This window comes from Artemia franciscana, chromosome 1 (genome assembly GCF_032884065.1).
Source record: "Artemia franciscana chromosome 1, ASM3288406v1, whole genome shotgun sequence".
Taxonomy (NCBI): Eukaryota; Metazoa; Arthropoda; class Branchiopoda; order Anostraca; family Artemiidae; genus Artemia; species Artemia franciscana.
This window is the reverse complement of record NC_088863.1, coordinates 47,879,203-47,894,049: the sequence shown is the minus strand read 5'-3', so window position 1 is coordinate 47,894,049 and position 14,847 is coordinate 47,879,203. Positions and strand designations below refer to the sequence as shown.

General features: G+C 37.1%; 1 protein-coding gene across 3 annotated transcripts in view; it reads right to left on the bottom strand.

Annotated features, from left to right (window-relative positions):
• The window catches only part of LOC136030827 (uncharacterized), a 134,204-nt gene that overhangs the window by 107,960 nt on the left and 11,397 nt on the right, over window positions 1-14,847 (bottom strand). For all 3 annotated transcript variants that reach the window (XR_010618365.1, XM_065709876.1, XM_065709880.1), the window contains exon 2: window positions 8,508-8,663. Coding sequence is in view for 2 of the 3 variants with exons in the window: in XM_065709876.1 (XP_065565948.1) it covers window positions 8,508-8,631 (124 nt within the window). In the remaining variant the exon portion in view is untranslated. The remainder of the gene's footprint in view (window positions 1-8,507; window positions 8,664-14,847) is intronic.

The following is a 14,847-nucleotide window of genomic DNA, read 5'->3' as shown; positions in this document are numbered from 1 at the left end:
GCTTAGTTTTTATTTAGTTTTTTCCAGCAATCTCTGTTTGTTTTGAGTTTTATTTTTATTTACTCGTTCCTAACCCATCACGCCCAAGATGGCTATTATAGCTTTGCCTATACTATCCTTGGGCCCCAACACTGACCCGGTAGCTCTATTTTATTTCCTCTTCTTCTTCCTATCAATTAATTATATCTTCTTCCTCTCTGTTCCTTTGTTTCATAGGTAAAGCAAGGCACAGACGGGAATAAGCTTTTGCTTCGGTAGCCGGATTTTCCGTCGTAAATAAAAAATTATTTTGTAGCGCATTCAGAAGTATAGGGAAACGCTCAAAAACAGATCGGCACTATTGGAAAACGGACCGGTTTTGCGAACGGTTTGCATGCGTATGAACGGACCAATAATGCAGATGAAAATTTGTTCACTTTAATTTCGGATCAGACAAGAAGAGTTTGTGTTTCCCAGCCATCAAGACTTTGTTTCGAATAAATCAAAGGTTTGTATTCGAAGCAAGTAGTATTGAGTAGCCTATGGAATACCAAATGAATATAAGCCAAATCTTTCGCTTTTTGCATAGGTATTCAAAGGAGTCATTTTATCAAAGAATTTTCGGTACTTGTGTATTATTCAGAACACAGTCGACAAAATTATTTTTGTGGTTCAGGTTAGGTTAGGTTAAAAATAGGAACAGAAGGCACAAAATGTTCCTTCTCATAAGAGTATAAAGTCGTGTTGTGTCCATTGATGCACTGTTTTGTTGTAGGCAACAACCCCATATCCTGGAAAAATATAATTGCCTCTTTTTCAGTCTTTGGCAAATCCCAAATCTTCATTTCATAATCCATATTCAGACACTATCTTCTATCAAAATGCGTAGCAAACTAAATTGAGCTTTGCCTTTGTGGCTATGAAACCGGTTTTTCTCATAAAATGCACCTGCATCGTAGTGTGTTTCACGAAAGAACCCAACTTCACTTATTGAGTGTGTTCTGAATAATACACAAGTACCGAATTTTCTTTCTATAAAAAAGAAAAGAATTGTTTTTGCCTAAAAAAAAACACTTAGAAAAAAATTGTTTTCATTCAGACCAGCCAGGCAGAATTCGCAGAGCGACATTACTCTGCTATGTTCATGTCATCTTCGGTATCAATAAGTTTAAGGGGTTTCAGGTTCATTTTAGAAAATATCAATATATTGTTTTCATAATTAAAAATTACAATTCACTTGAATACAAATAAAGAATATTTTTTCCAAATGAGCGTCAATTTGTAATTTTTTTTCACTTAGAGAGACCAGTCAAGAAATTTGGCCTAGTCTGGCCTACGATTTGCTCTTTATCAGGCTGCTGCTGATGCAACAATCATTATGGGGAACTGCAACCCTCCAGTTGAGGGTTGTCAACGCAATTTCAGTGCTACATCTGTGTGTTTACCAGCCTAATTTACTCCATTTATGGTACCTAAAGTGCCATCTTTGATGCCATACGGCAGTTTACCGTGGCGTTCACGCGATAAATAATTACGAAGAATGTAGATAAGAGCATTAACTTCAAGATGGGTCGTTAACCATCTCTCTTACATTTTCTCTAACCTACCAGCCGTGGCGGAAAAAGAGATGCATAATACAGTTGTCCATGCAAAAATACAACAATGCTTGTTTTTTCATGATGGGATCCTGCAAACCTTTAGTTCGTGGTTTTCAGCGGCGAAGATTTCAGTGGTGTACTTTTAATTACAATTTGACGTCGTGTTTGAGGGGTTTAGGCTATTTTTCAAAAATCTAAAAAAAAATGTTGTTATAAATACAAAATAAATTCTGTTGAATCCGAATAAAAGTTTTTTATTCTGAATCAGTGTTTCTTTGAAAATGTTCCTCACTAGACACTTACTCAGAGCTATCATTCCTAAATTTTCAATTTTTATGGACCGTAGTCCACTCTTTACTAAATTGCAACGCTATTGAAAATCTAGTTCTATTGTTAGACCTAGAACAATTCTATTCTATATCCTAAAGCTGCGTTCTTCAACCTTTCCATACTTGAGCACCGTGAAATTAAGGGCAAGCTGGCTGTTCACTGGCTGTACAGTTGAAAATCAAAAAGAAGTGGATCTTTGCGTCTTCTTCTATTAAAATAGTCTCAAAAATGTTAATAGTTTTTACGGGGAGATTGTCGTGTTTTTGCGGTTAACTGTTTAGTATAGCTAAGAAAGATAACTGGCAGTAGAAATCCCTTAAAAAGATGAGTGAAAAATCGATCATAGTATTTTATTACAAGGTGTTGAAGCTAACTGCTTGTCAACCATGAGTTTTGTAGGGAAATTTTTGATGCATTAACAGTTCTACTAATTGTGACCTAGAGCAGCATTTTTCAACCTTTTCGTTCTTGAATACCACGAAATAGGGGCAACGTTTTGTAAAACAGCTGACAATTGAGGGATCAAAATTAAAATTGTATTTGAAGCTATTTTAAGCATTTTAGTTTCATTGAACGTTTAAAGTTTTGCAATCTAAGATAAAATTTTGTCAAAGAAAGATGGTAATGGGACGTCAGTCTGAGAATTCTGGCTTATGGATCTGATTTAAAACTATCTAGAAATCTAGAGAATATATCTAAAAAATTGACAGTATAAGATTGCCAATTGTCTCAAGATTGCCAATTTCTGTCGGTTTCGGGTTTTCAATCTTACTAATTAAATGCATCTATGATTGCAATATCTAGTTTTTCAGTCGGCGATTATTGTGTTTTTGTGGTTAACTGTTTAGTTAGCAAAGATAACTGGCAGCAAAAAGCCCTAAAGAAGATAAGTGAGAAATAGACCATAACATGTTACTTCCGGGTGTTAATATGTACTGCTTGCCACCCCTGAGCTTGAAAGTGAAGTTTTTGACGCCAAAACATTTGTATTATGTTTAACCAGTAGTATTGTTTTTCGATCTTTCCATATCTGACCAGCGTGAAATTAGGGTTAAAATTTTGTACACTGGCTGACAGTTCAGAGATCAAAATTAAAATTGACTATGATGGCATTTTACTTATTTTATTACTATAGGACAGGGAAAGTTCGGGAATTTGAGTTTACGGATAGTTAGGGTAAGTTCTAACAAGAAGACGAAGAAGTTTGTCAAGGAATTGGCAATCTTTGTCAGAAGTGTATCCAGCTCTACAATTTTGAAACGCAGAGTACCCCTCAAAGAACATGTTCTACAATTTTTTGTCTTACTGTGTCTGCGAGAAACTGGCCGAAGAAACATCCAAATCTAGCCTTCCATGAAATCTAATACAAAATAAAATCCAAGATTCTGGGGGCAAAGTTAAATAGCCTCTCCGACTTAGAATATCTTTTTTTTTCATATCCAGTATTTTTTTTGCATAATTGTCATTTATGAACGATTTCATGCAAAGTTCTGACAGGAGTCGATTTCCGCCCCAAAAACCGAAACTGACGTTGTTCTGTGACAAAAATAACTTAATATACGTAGAATCAAGTCCCTTCTACACATATTTTACCTTAAAAATTCGATTATTTGTCCCAAAAAATTGTTCTTAAATAGAAAAAGCTCCCTGTTGATGCCTTGATTAAACAAGTGGTCTATAAAAACGTAAATTGATATTATTTGTCTTGGTAGGTATTCAAAGATGTATTTCCTTAGGAAATTTTTTATGATGACACAAGAATTTCGTTTTCAGACATACTAAATGGAAACAACGCTACGATGTCGCTTGGTTGTGTTCACTTAAAGAGTGCATCATTGTCTGTCAGATTTCCACCCTAACTGTTGAGGTCAACTATACCCCCCAAAATAAATCTCACCCTTTTATCTAAACAAAAATATTTGATAAAGATAAGGACACATAAAAGACGATATTTGTAACACGATCCAAATGATCACAATTTTGTGTTCAGATGCTTAATCTTATTTCAGGTGCACTTTCATGTCCAAAAGCTAGTTTCTCGCACAGGGCATGTACATGTCCCCACAAAACACTGGTGCAACAAGTAATCCTATAAAACTCTTCTCGTACCCTGGAGTTATGCGCCCCACACTTCTGAGAAACACAGTTACAGTCTTAGATGGCAATATACCCAAATGTTTTCTAGAGAAATCCCGCCTCAAGTACAAATGTTACTCTAATTGATTTCAGTTTGAATTGATATGCTAATCTAAATAAGCTTAAGGCTTGATAGACACAAATATCCATAAAGTCTCTTCCGTTATGTTTCATAAAAAAGTGAATTTCATGCATCCTTGGATAGTTGATTTAAAGACAACAGCTGTGCTTTAACGGGGAATCGACAGACGCCTGCTGGCTTGAATGTCATTCTTGATTTTTGACCAGTCATTTCTCTTATTGGGTAGTCAGTTAGCCTTTCTCCTTCTTTTTTTTAATTTTATCCTTAGACATGCAATAACATTCAATGGTAAAACGGAATTAAAGAAAATGGAATTCAATTGTAAGACATTTCTTTAAGCTCACGATCGAGTAAAAATACGTAATACTTTAAGTGACTTGTTAAGAGTGCTGGCCTATAAAACGAAAAATATTTCTAGCATTTAACTTTCATCAGAACCAACATAAATGAATCCAGGAAAACACCTTAGCTCTATGTGGCTGTCCTCTAATAAACGTAGTAACTAAATTTGTCCAAGTTTTTTTTTCAGGAAATCAAAGCGTAATGATTTTTTTATGACACTAGGTATTAACCAAGTGACATATAGCAATCGCAAATTCTGTCGGTCTGTCTGTCGATCCCGGTTTTGCTACTTTAGGCACTTCCAGGTAAGCTAGGACGATGAAATTTGGCAGGCATATCAGGGACCGGACCAGATTAAATTACAAATCGTTTTCCCCATTTGACCATCTGGGGAGGAGTTGGGGGCCCCATTAATTCGGGAAAAATAGAAAAAATGAAGTATTTTTAACTTACGATCGGTTGATCAGATCTTAATGAAATTTGATGTTTGGAAGGATATCGTGTCTCAGAGCTGCTATTTCAAATCCCGACCGGATCTGGTGATTTTGGGGGGAGTTGGGAGGGGGAAACCTAAAATCTTGGAAAACACTTAGAGTGGAGGGATCGGGATGAAACTTGGTAGGAAAAATAAGCACAAGTCCTAGATACATGATTGACATAACCGGAACGGATCCGCTCTCTTTGGGGTAGTTGGGGGCGGGGGGTAATTCCGAAAAATTGAAAAAAATGCGGTATTTTTAACTTACGAACGTGTGATCGGATCTCAATGAAATTTGATATTTAGAAAGACCTCGTAACTCAGATCTCTTATTTTAAATCTCAACCGGATCCAGCGTAGTTGGGAGGGGGGCAGTTGGGGGAACCGGAAATCTTAGAAAATACTTAAAGCGGTGAGATCAGGATGAAACTGGATGGGAAGAATAAAAACCTGTCTAAGATACATGACTGACATAACCGGACCGGATCTGCTCTCTTCTGGGTAGTTAGGGGGAGGGGTTAATTCTGAAAAACTAAAAAAATGAGGTATTTTTAACTTACGAACGGGTGATCAGATCTCAATGAAATTTGATATTTAGAAAGATATCGTGTCTCAGAGCTCTTATTTTAAATCCCGACCAGATTTGGTGACATTGGGGGGGGGGGGTTGGGAGGGGAAAACTTAAAACTTGGAAAACACTTAGAGTGGAGGGATCGGGATGAAACTTGGTGGGAAAAATAAGCACAAGTCCTAGATACATACTTGACATAACCGGAACAGATCCGCTCTCTTTGGGGTAGTTGGGGGGGGATTAATTCTTAAAAATTAGAAAAAAAGAGGTATTTTTAACTTACGAACGGGTGATCGGATCTCAATGAAATTTGATATTTAGAAGGATATCGTGTCTCAAAGCTCTTATTTTAAACCCCAACCAGATCTGGTCACATTGGGGGGGGGGGTGCTGGGAGGGGGAAACTTAAAACTTGGAAAACACTTAGAGTGGAGGGATCGGGATGAAACTTGGTAGGAAAAATAAGCACAAGTCCTAGATACATGATTGACATAACCAGAACGAATCCACTCTCTTTAGGGTAGTTGAGCGGGCGGGTTAATTCTGAAAAATTAGAAAAAATTAGGTATTTTTAACTTACGAACAGGTGATCGGATCTCAATGAAATTTGATATTTAGAAGGATATCGTGTCTAAAAGCTCTTATTTTAAGTCGCGACCGGATCTGGTGACATTGGGGGGAGTTTGGGGTGGGGGAACCTAAAATGATGGAAAACGCATAGATTGGAAGGACCGGGATGAAACTTGGTGGGAAAAATAATCAGAAGTCATAGATACGTGATTTACATAATTGGAACGGATCCGCTCTATTGGGGGGGGGGGGAAGTAGTTCTGAAAAATTAGAAAAAATGACGTATTTTCAACTTACGAAGGAGTTATCGGATCTTAACGAAATTTCATATTTAGAAGGACCTCGTAACTCAGATCTCTTATTTTAAATCTCAACCGGATCCAGCGTAATTAGGGGGGGGGGGCAGTTGGGGGTACCGGAAATCTTTGAAAATACTTAAAGCAGTGAGACCAGGATGAAACTGGATGGGAAGAATAAAAGCCCGTCTAAGATACGTGACTGACATAACCGGACCGGATGGGCTCTCTTTGGTGGAGTTGGGGGGGGGATAATTTTGAAAATTGAGGTATTTCTAACTTACGAAAGGGTGACCAGATCTTAATGAAATTTGATATTTAGAAGAATTTTGTGCTTTAAAGGTCTAATTTTAAATTCCGACCAGATCCTGTGACATTAGGGGTATTGGAGGGGGAAACCGGAATTCTTGGAAAACGTGAAAATTGGGGTATTTTTATCTTACGAATAGGTGATCGGATCTTAATGAAATTTGATGTTTAGAAGGAATTCATGTCTCAGAGCTCTTTTGTCAAATCCCGACCAGATCTTTTGACATCGGGGGGAGTTGGAGGGGGAAATCTTGGAAAACACTTTGAGTGGAGGAATCGGGATGAAGATTGGTATATAGAATAAGCAAATGTCCTTGATACGTGATTGACGGAACCGTACTTGATTCGCTCTCTTTGGGGGAGTTGGGGGGAGGGGTTCAGTGATTTGGCGAGTTTGGTGCTTCTGGACGTGCTAGGACGATGAAAATTTGTAGGCGTGTCAGGAAGCTGCACAAATTGACTTGATAAAGTCGTTTTCCCAGATTCGACCATCTGGGGGGCTAAAGGGAGTGGAAAAATTAGAAAAATTAGGTATTTATGGCATACGAGTGGGTGACCGGATCTTAATGAATTTTGATATTTAGAAGGACATCGTGACTCAGAGCTTTTATTTTAAATCCTGACCGGCATTAAGCCTCTTAATGCCGGTCTAAATCAATCTATTGATTCATAGAATTTTGTTAGAGCTCATACCATATGATCTCTTGGCTCTTAGCTCTCCATGCCTCGTCACAAGTGCCATATGAGCTCTTAGCTCTTGTTTCTAGAACAGGAGAAATAGATGAAGAAACTGAATTTTATCAATAGGATTTCCTAGGTCTGTTTCCTTATCCATTATCCGCATGACGTGGGTTCTCGGTTGTATCAACTTAGCATGAATGAACTAGGTTTTGGCTTTGAGAAACTAGAGAGATTCCTAGTTACCTAGACAATTGTTAAGAGTTTGTTTGTGACTCTAGAGAAAACCTATATAGATAGATCAAGGCTTTATAGCCAAATGATAAGCTCAACTAGCTCAGTAGGTAAAGCACCAGATTCCCAATCTCAATGTGATGATTTAGGGTCCGATGTTAATCTTTTTCTCAGTTGCCAAAAAGTAAAATATTTGGGATATGTTCATCTTTGAGAAAAAAGGTACATGTTGCAGTATAAAAAAAACATATTAGACAATTTTACGCATGTAGATGGAGAAATCGACTAGAATGTGGGGTTGGAGTAAAACTGTAACCAGAGGGTTTACCACTTCCCCCCATAAAGTTTATTTCTGACTCGTAAAAAAGTAACAAAATGCATATAAACAACTTTTTTTTATTGTGTACAGTTCCCCCCCTCCCGAAATGGTACCTTCCTAAAAACAATCCTAGATGCGCTCTTGGGATGTGAATCTTTTCTCTTCGTAAATGAGTGTTTCCTAACTTTTAGTTTAGTAAGTCTACCCTTTTTTCTCTCAAGTTGAAACTTTCAGGGACTTTTGGGGTGGGGGGCTCAGGATAACTTTAATTTTATTTGGGGCGAGAGAGAAAAAAAGAATAATCTTTATCCGATCCTGTAAAAGGAATCTACGCAGTTGTTGTTTTTTCATGCCTACCTGTCGTGCAAATGGTGCATTCGCTGCTAATTTGTATAATCCTATAATTATAGGGAAAAACCAATCAGTTTATTTTATCTAATTCCATAGATATTTGTGGCATAGACTTTGAAGCGACAATTTGAGAATTTTTCGTTGAAGTTCTAATTTCACTCTTTACCTTCATCAGAACCTTTTTACTTTTGGTATTCCTTAACAGGAGGAGACAAAGAAAATAAGCATGCTTACCATGACCAAAGAACATATCGCCTAAATAATGCCTCGAAATAGTTACTTTTTCTTCATATCCAAGTGATTCCCGGTCAGACAGTAAAAAGATGAGAACACTCAACTTCCAAGTATAAATCAGCATGTCAAGAAGTCCAAATGCATTTTACAGAGACACTGAAAAAATAGAATACTTTCAATGAAAAACAGTTACCAAGCTAAAGGGATTCATGCAGATTAATGGTTGATATGCGGTCAAATTTAGAGACACAGTCTGGATACTAATTTAGTCAAAAGGTTTCTCATGTGCAGTTTTCCAAGCCGTGTCGAATGGTGCAACTCAAAAAATTCATAAATGTGGTTAAAAGGTTACTGCCAGAAAGAACCGCCGCCCTGTGCTCAATTCTAAGAAACACTTCAACATTTGGTGTCAAATTCCTTACAAATCGTATGTTTTTTCCTTTTTACATTTACATCGACTCGTTTACGAAAAAACAGTTCAATCAAAATAAGTAAAAATGACACAACTGCATACAAACCGATTATTTTGGCCCATGAATAAGAGTTTCTCAATACTCAACCTGTATTTGAGAAATAAATATTTCAAAAAGTCCAGTTACATTTTATTGACACACCTGACCAAACCAAACACTTTGAACATAAAAAATTTACCCAACTTGGTTGCCCAGCGTCCACATATGCACATGTTGTATGTAAAATTTTACGTAAAATTTGGTCACGGAGTGTCCAATATTCTGATGCTGTGTCATCACGTGAAAATCCGCATTCAAATAAGTCCATATGCACTTTATACACAAACACAAGACTGAAGTATTAATTCTTAGTAATAAACCAATCTTCAAGCTGTGCAATCTTCAATCTTCAAGCTTAGAATAAAAGGGTGCATCGACAATTTTAATGACTTTACACTAGAGCAACTAAGGTTTCCAAGATCTTACTGAAATCTGTTTTCCTTCGAGGATAACAAAATGAATATAAACAAATTTTTGATATTTTTTTGTAAATCAACCCTCGCCCCCCCCCAAAAAAAAAACAAAAGCCCAGATACGACCCTACCTATTCCCTTCATTAATTCCTGAGAATAGCCCGATGCTGCAGGGTTGTTTGCCGGTTTTTGGTTTTCGTTATTTATTGTGCTTGTTTGTCATCAACAATAAACTCATAATGCCAAAAAATACAAATGTGAAAGAGAAAAAAGCTTAGTCCTTTAGATATATAAATAAAAGAAAGAGAAAATTACAATAATCTGCCAATCACCTTAATCAGCTGCAGGAACTCAAATAGAGCTCTATGACAGTTTTTGTCAAAGGGTTAATTATGCCCCATCCTACTAAAAGAAATATGCCCAACAATTTGGGACTATTCACTTTTTTTATATCTTATTTGGGTCTCAATATTATTAAGAGTTTATATTCTTTTAAAAATAGCAAAAATTATCTCCTTTTCTAAAATGCAAAAATAATATTATTTAAATTTGAGCTCCGGGTATTTCTGGGAATAGATAGATAGCTTCCATGACAAAAAGATGTTTGTCAATAAAAATCGAAAACCCAAAGGGATAGTTTCTAGTTCTTTTGCTGTAAACCGCCTTTGGACACAGCCGACCCAAACTAACCTAACCTAACATAAATGGATGAATCATCAAATCTCATCTCAGCCGAGTCGTAGCGCTGTACTTAAACACAAATTTCTTTTCTACATTTTTAGTAGAAAATAATTAACTGTAATTGTTGTGTCTTTCAAACCTTAGTCTTCGGACAAATAACTTTTGGCTAATAATCGCATAGAAAAATCAGAATTCCAAGGGGATTGATGCGGCGAAACTGGTTGGGAATTCTAAGTTGAAAATGTAACAAAAATGAGTCATCAAATATGACTATTTGTTATAATCTGATTATATTGTTGTTCAACTTGATGTAAGTGGAAAGGTTCCCTTAATTATGTTTTTATATTAATATTTAATTGTTCTTTACATATTTTTCTAAACCTTCAACGGGCTAATTGACAATACTGATATCATTGAGTTCATTGGAACAATTTGTATGAGGTTATAAACCTCTTTACACTAAGTTTGACTTTTTGTCCCAATTACTTAAGGACGACTCCTGAGACACGTGGTAACGAATTGTTACAGTTCTTGGTAACGAACTGTAAGGAGCGAGGTGGTTCAATAGTAACATCATCTCTAAAACACGGATTTCTTATATCAATAAATATATCCAAAGAATTGACTTATCATGCTGATTCTAAATATATAAGATTTATTTAGTTTATTTTCCTATGCAAAAGATATGAGCCAGATAAAAAGTGCCATATTTTTGAAAAAGGGGAGAAATACCCCCTAAAAGTAAAGGAATCTTAATAAAAGTCACCTCATAAGATTCAGAGTATCAGAGAATTCTGCTGTAGTGGTATTCAGCTTCTATCGACAAAAATGTGGATTTTGTGTTTTGTGGATCACGGTTGCATGTTAATTTATTTTTTTCTTTTTCCTAAGGGTGATCCTATCGAACCAATGATCCATGAAGATCCGTGGAAATTTTATCCAGCATTTAGTGCACCCCCCACGTCAAATTCCCCCCAGAAAGTTCCATCCTTGCTGAAAATCCCCCCTCTCCCCTAAAATTACTTGTAGGCGATTCAGCCTGAAAATTCTCCGTAGCATTCCTTCATTTGAATAAGACTTTAATTTCTAAGTGGTTTCTGTCAGCTGTGCGTTCAACTTTGTGTGGTTGTGTGTGTGTGTGTGTGTGTGTGTTTGCGTGCGTGTTTTCCCCTCTGTGTGTTTTCGTCTCGCTCTCTCCATGCCCGTGTGTTTGACTGTGTATGTGTCTGTGTATTTGACTTTTGTGGTTGTGTGTGAGTGTCTTTCCCTCTGTTTGTTTTGTCTCTCTTTTTGTGCCTGTGTGTCTGACTGTTGGTGTGCATTTGTGTCTGACTTTTTGTGTGTGTGTGTTTTTCCCACTGTGTGTTTTGTTTCTCTCTCTGGGCCAGTGTGTCTGAATGTTTGTGAACCAGTTTTTCGACTTGGTATGGTTGTCTTTGTGTATGTATTTTTCCCTCTGTTTGTTTTTGTATCTCTCTCCGTGCCTGTGTGTCTGACTGTGCGTGTGTGTTTGCCTGTTTGTCCGACTTTGTGTGGTTGAGTATGCACGTTTGATTTTCCCTCTCTGTGTTTTTGTCTCTCTCCCTCCATGCCATTCTGTCTGATTGTGTGTGTACCTGTATGTCTGACTTCGTGTGGTTGTGTGTGTGTGTATGTTTTCTCACTGTCAGTTTTGTCTCTCTCTCTCCGTGCCTATGAATCTAACTGTGTGTGTGCCTGTATGTCTGACAGTGTGGATGGGTATTTGTGTGTTTTCCCTCTGTGTGTTTTGTCTCTCCGTGCCTTTGTGTCTCACTGTGTGCATATGTGTGCCTTTGTGTCCGACTTTGTTTATGTTAGATTTATAAGCTTATTTTTGTGGGAAACGGTTGACGATCCCTTTTAGATGATAGCGGATGTACCGTGGATGATACGGGGGGGGGGAGCCATTTAATGCCGTGGTGGTGTGAATTTTTTTGAGGCATTAGAAAAAGGTTTACTTACGAAAACACTAATCAATGGACCCAAACCATAGTTTTTTATCAAGAGATGTCTGGAAAAATCTTAAGAATGATAATGTGTATCTTAGGGTTGTCACAGGGCAGCCACATATTGCCACGGTGGCGTGAATTGCTTGGACTAACATGCTCTGCCGCTTAACGTTAAAGCCGAATGTGTTAAATGAATTTTTCAGTGGTGGGGTGACTAAAATCTAACATCTAGTCACAGAAATGATAAATTTTCATTAATAGCCCTCTTTAATAACTCATAATAAGATTTAAATTTATCTCTGATAACAACCCACCCACCCAGCCAACCCCCTCTGGATCTGCTTGGTAGAACCTCCACCTTTCATTAAATCAAAGTTCTTTTTGGTTATATTTTATTCCTAATAAGCCGGTTTTATGTATGGTTTTTCGGTTTGTTGAGTTTTAATTGATTTTTATATATTTTTAATGATGCTTTGTACACTTGTTTTTATTAGCTGTATGTGCAAAAATCTGCCCCCCTGGAATTGCTTGCTAAGGGGTGGGCCAGCCAAATATTGTCACGATGGCGTGAATATGCATAGTCTTGAATCAAAGAAAAGTGGCATTTTTATTAAAAGCTCTTATAAATAGTTCTTAATTTGGATTAAATTCACCTCTAATATTAACCTTCCCGTCTGGAATCGGTTGCTAAGAAATCCACCTTTCTTTAATTCATGGTTCTTTTTGCATATATTGTAGCCTATGTCATTTTTTTTCCCGTTTTGTTTTTCCGTTGTTAAGATTTAACTTCTTTTTCTGTGTTCTAATAATGCTGTTTAATTTTATTTTTATTAATATAAGTTGTATATACAAAAGTCTGTATCATCTAGATTTATTGTTTTAGGATAAAACTTCGATATGTAGACGTTTACACAATTTAAGCAGCTTGTAGCCCCTCTCGTCTTTTTTTCACCCCTGATAGTACATATAAATTCCAATATTTTATGATATAGGATCAATCATATGGGAACATGCAATACATTTAATAATTCTAGCATGTGCAAACAAGGGGTTCTCCTTGCGTACAGTAGGTTATTTCGCAGAATCTTTTTCCCAAACCATAGTATTAGAAAGACCTTCCTCGTTCGACTATCTAGGGCACAATTCCATTGGATGGCAATGACCCTTTTGAATCTTAATGGGAGCAGAAATCTTTAGAATACAAAGGGTTTCTGAGAGAAACACCTTGAAAAAAAAACACCCATGTGTGCATTTTCATTACGTAATACCCCACAATTGTGGGAGGGGGTGGAATAAAGTCTTGAAAGGCTATTAGCTCTAATAGTTCACCCCCTATCTGTATCCTTAAAGGCAAAGGGGTGTCAGTACTTTTGTTGACAATGGTCCTCCTGATGGCTTGAAACAGCTTCTTTTGTCATTTTTTTTAACTTTCTTTATGGTGTTAGACGACACTTTAGAAAGGCACCCATTGACCTATAAGCTAGGAATTCCTTTCATCTTATTTCTTTAGGCTATAGGAGGGCTATTTGATGAGAAAGCTATTTAAAATAACATTGCTATTAAAGATTGAACTGTCTAAGGATCGGGTGAGGTTCTCATTAGAAGGATCTTATGTTAAACTATAGGCCCTACGAAAATCGTAGGTCGACCCCCTTCAGAGGGCTATAATAAAATAAAGGTTAAGATAGTTAGGTCACTTTTCACAGGTGCCTTCAATTTTTACCTTGAATGGTGCAAACAAAAGCAGGATGCCTTCCAGCGGAGAGGACGGATCTCATAAGAACAAATTTAAAGGAAGTAGAAAATATAGTAAAGGAAATAAAAAGTTAAGGTCTGAATATTGTAAAACGGAGTAGATGCTGGTCTGAGATGATTTCGTGGTAGAAGAGCTTTCATAGAGTTGGCAATATTAGTAGTAGTAATAGAGAGGCAGCACAAATTCCTATTGGTAATTGACCCATAATTTTTCTACAATCTACAAAAATTGAGGATATTCCCACTTTACAAAAACAGTGTACATTATAGAGACGTGTCATAAGTGATGAAAGTGTGCCGTATGCGTCAAAAGAAAATGGCGAATATGTTTCTACATGTGGCAAGGAGTGCATCACACGTGGTAGAAAGTGCATCACACGTGCATCACACGCACAAAACAAGAGCTAAGAGCTCACATGGCACTTGTGACGAGGTTGGAAGAGCGAAGAGTCACAAGCTCATATGGCATGAGCTCTAGCGAAATTCTAAGAATTGATAGATTGATTTAAAAGGAAAATCAGAGGCTTAATGCCGGTCGGGCTTTAAAATAAGAGCTCTGAGACAAAAGGTCCTTCTAAATGTCAAAATTCATTAAGATCCGATCACCCACTCGTAAATTAAAAATACTTCATTTTTTCTAATTTTTCCTCTCCCTTCAGCCCCCCAGATGGTTGAATCGGTGAAAATGACTTTATCAAGTCAATTTGTTCAGGTCCCTGACACGCCTACGAATTTCATCGTCCTAGCACGTCCAGAAGCACCAAACTCGCCAAAGCACTGGACCCCCCAACTCCCCCAAAGAGAGCGGATCCAGTCTGGTTACATCAATCACGTATCTACGACATTTGCTTATTCAAACCACCAAGCTTCATCCCCGTCTCTTCACCCTAAGCATTTTCCAAGATTTCTGGTTTCCCCCTCAACTCCCCTCAATGTCACCAGATCTAGTCGGGATTTAAAATAAGAGCTCTGAGACCGGAGTTCCTATTAAAAATCAAATTTCATTAAG